At 35.3% G+C, this 2,847-nt stretch overlaps 1 protein-coding gene across 1 annotated transcript; it reads left to right on the top strand.

The window, feature by feature from the left end:
* Positions 1–1,475: 1,475 nt before the first annotated feature.
* Positions 1,476–2,590, top strand: LOC149543699 (C4-beta,C20-epoxidase-like). Its single transcript, XM_089796315.1, has 3 exons — positions 1,476–1,852; positions 1,927–2,254; positions 2,339–2,590. Exons 1-3 carry the CDS (start codon positions 1,476–1,478, stop codon positions 2,588–2,590), a joined length of 957 nt encoding a protein of 318 aa, XP_089652441.1.
* The last annotated feature ends 257 nt before the right edge of the window (positions 2,591–2,847 follow it).

Here is a 2,847-nt window from a genome sequence, read left to right as displayed (position 1 = left end):
TATACAAATATTCACGCTATTCACTAAAATTCTTAAAATTGATTCATTGCCCATAATTCCTTCACATGTTAGAGCTACACTAAATTTCTAGAACCATTTATAGAATCACTTATACCACCAATTTCATTAAATTAACCCTCAAAATTTTATGCTTTAGATATTTTGATTATTGATCCACCCAAGTGTATTTTTCAACCAACTTATTTTCAAACAAATCAATGAAATATGTAGTCTTTTAATAATACACATTGATAGACATAACACAAAGCCCTATAAAATAGACATGGTTAAAACTATATATATATATATATATATACACAAATGTCTATGCATATACATACATCCATTCATAGATATACATGTTTGTTTAGGTATATACATGCATAATCATACTTATACACATTAATACATAAATGCACCCATCCACGTCCTTACACACATACACACATTTTTAAAACAAATTATAATTATTTAAAAAATAGAAAATTATAAAAGCAATAAGATATTGTTTAAAAAGCCATATAAGTTTTACAAATTCGTAATGAAATCAATCAGACAAGTAATAAAATATCAATACAGATTTTAGCGTAACTACCTGGTATTTAAAATCATTTACAGACTAACCAAACAGAAAACCGTAACTAATGTAATTATGGAAGAGCACATGTTATTCTTTTTATCCTTCCCATTGGATTGAGCAAGAAACTAAACGCAATTACAATGAAAAGTTGCAGGTAGAGGCACAATAATAGCTCAACATAGGCAGAAATAATACTCACTCACAAGGCTACAAAAATGACTCTTAACGACATGTTAGTAGCACGTTCTATAACACGAAATCATGCATGTTTCCGTCTGTTTTCTACCTTGTCGCTAAAGGGGACTCTAATAATTCACATCTTATCTAGCTCCTTCTGTCATATAAATTAATAATTTAATCGATAGATTGTAATGCGTCACTGCCTCTGTCACTAGCTTAAACATTGATTATTTATTGTATCACTAATGCATAGATTCAAAGCACAAAACATTAGAAACGATTAACTTAATAACAGAAAATCCTTTGCTAGGTCATTGCCCGTAGATAATTTTGCCAGCAACATGATTCTCTGTTATCAACTTTGTGTCTATTATTGGGACGGTGACGTTCATATTTCTCAGGCCCATCCTATTCCTTTAGTTTATTATCATTAAAATAATATTTGATTCATATATTAAAATTTTTAATGTGATCAAATGCAGAAGTTAACTCCTATAAGCAAAATTGCATGCACCGACTTAAAAAAGTTCTGTGATTTTTTCATCACGGAATCTGAATATGCCAAACCGAAAATATGCTAGGCCTCAATATGCTTCCTCCGGGCCTTTCAATATTTTGTCAATTTGTGCAAAGTTCGATATAAATACGAAGGAACTTGAATGTAAACCTGTAAAACACTACACATCATTCGCTTGTAATTGCAGAAGCATACACAATGCCTTCACGCCTTGAACCCGCTTTATCTCAGCTTGATCTCCCTGTCATTGATATCTCTCAATTTCCACAAGATCTGAGCCAGCTTCGACAAAAGCCACTCCTCGTTAAACTCAGCAAGCCCTGCAAAGATTGGGGATTTTTTCAAGTCGTAAACCATGGAATTCCAGCGGATCTTTTGGAAAGGGCTGAAAATGTGTCCCGAGATTTATTATCTCTGCCCGCGGAGATGAAAGACAGAGCTACGACAGGTAATCCGTTAAACACATTTTTGCGAAGTCCAACGTTTGAAGGCTTTCGCTTTTCGGATCCGACTAATCCAGCTTCAATTGAAAAAATGTATGCAAAAGTATGCCCACAAGGGATCCCAATATTTTGGTATGTTATCCATCTTTGCCTTTCTATTAAAGTTGAATTCCTTTTCATCTGTGTTATATTTCCATGCTTGCCAGTGAAACGATGGCAGCTTACGTTTTGTCCGTATCAAATCCTGAACAAAAAATCACAAAAATAATTCTTGCAAGCCTGGGGTTGGATGCCAACGACTTCTACCACTCTCACTTTGACAAATGCACATCAGTATTGCGTGTTAATGGTTATCCGACAGATAACATATCGATTGGAGAGGAGGCGCTATTTCATCACACAGATTTGGGGTGTCTCACAATTCTGTACCAAGATGATATGGGAGGCCTTCAGATTCGATCTCGGCAGGGCGAGTGGTTTAATGTCAAACCTCTCCCTCATTCATTTGTTGCCAATCTCGGAGACTCCCTGAAAGTATAAAGTTGTATCTCCACCAAATACTATAATTATCTCTTTCTATTAAGAGGGTCTGATAAATTTTCGGATGACTGTTTGCAGGCGTGGAGTAATGGTAGATACCGTAGCGCGGAACACCGTGTTGTTTACAATGGTTGGAAAGATCGTATTTCGATTGGCTTCTTCACTTTTTTTCCAGAGCAGACAGAAATCTTGGCACCTGTAGAGCTTGTGGACGAGGATAATCCAAGGCCTTACAAGCCTTTCATATTCTCGCATTTCAGGAATCATGTTATGACCGGTAAAGCAAATAAAGATAGAGCTCGCGCTCTCCAAAAGTTCGCCGGTATTTAAAAGTCTTGTTACTATTTAATGAAATTTTATTAAGAAGAATAAGTGACAGAATTTTCCAGCATTCCTGTAAGAAAGAAACGAATGATTCACGCCTGAATCTTGTTATGGCTTGTTGCATGTACAGTGGCTCTAATGCAGTTGCATTCCTAGCTTCACGTTTTTCCTAAATGTCCGTATTTTTTTAAAAAATGAGGTCTTCTTTCAATTGTGTCATACATGGGAGAACTTGACGGGTAGAAGATAATTAAAGCTTTATA

The sequence above is a fragment of the Cupressus sempervirens genome, chromosome 8 (genome assembly GCF_028749045.1).
Source record: "Cupressus sempervirens isolate cs-2001-9-10 chromosome 8, ASM2874904v1, whole genome shotgun sequence".
In the NCBI taxonomy this organism is placed as follows: domain Eukaryota; kingdom Viridiplantae; phylum Streptophyta; class Pinopsida; order Cupressales; family Cupressaceae; genus Cupressus; species Cupressus sempervirens.
This window is presented reverse-complemented; position numbering and strand designations above follow the sequence as displayed.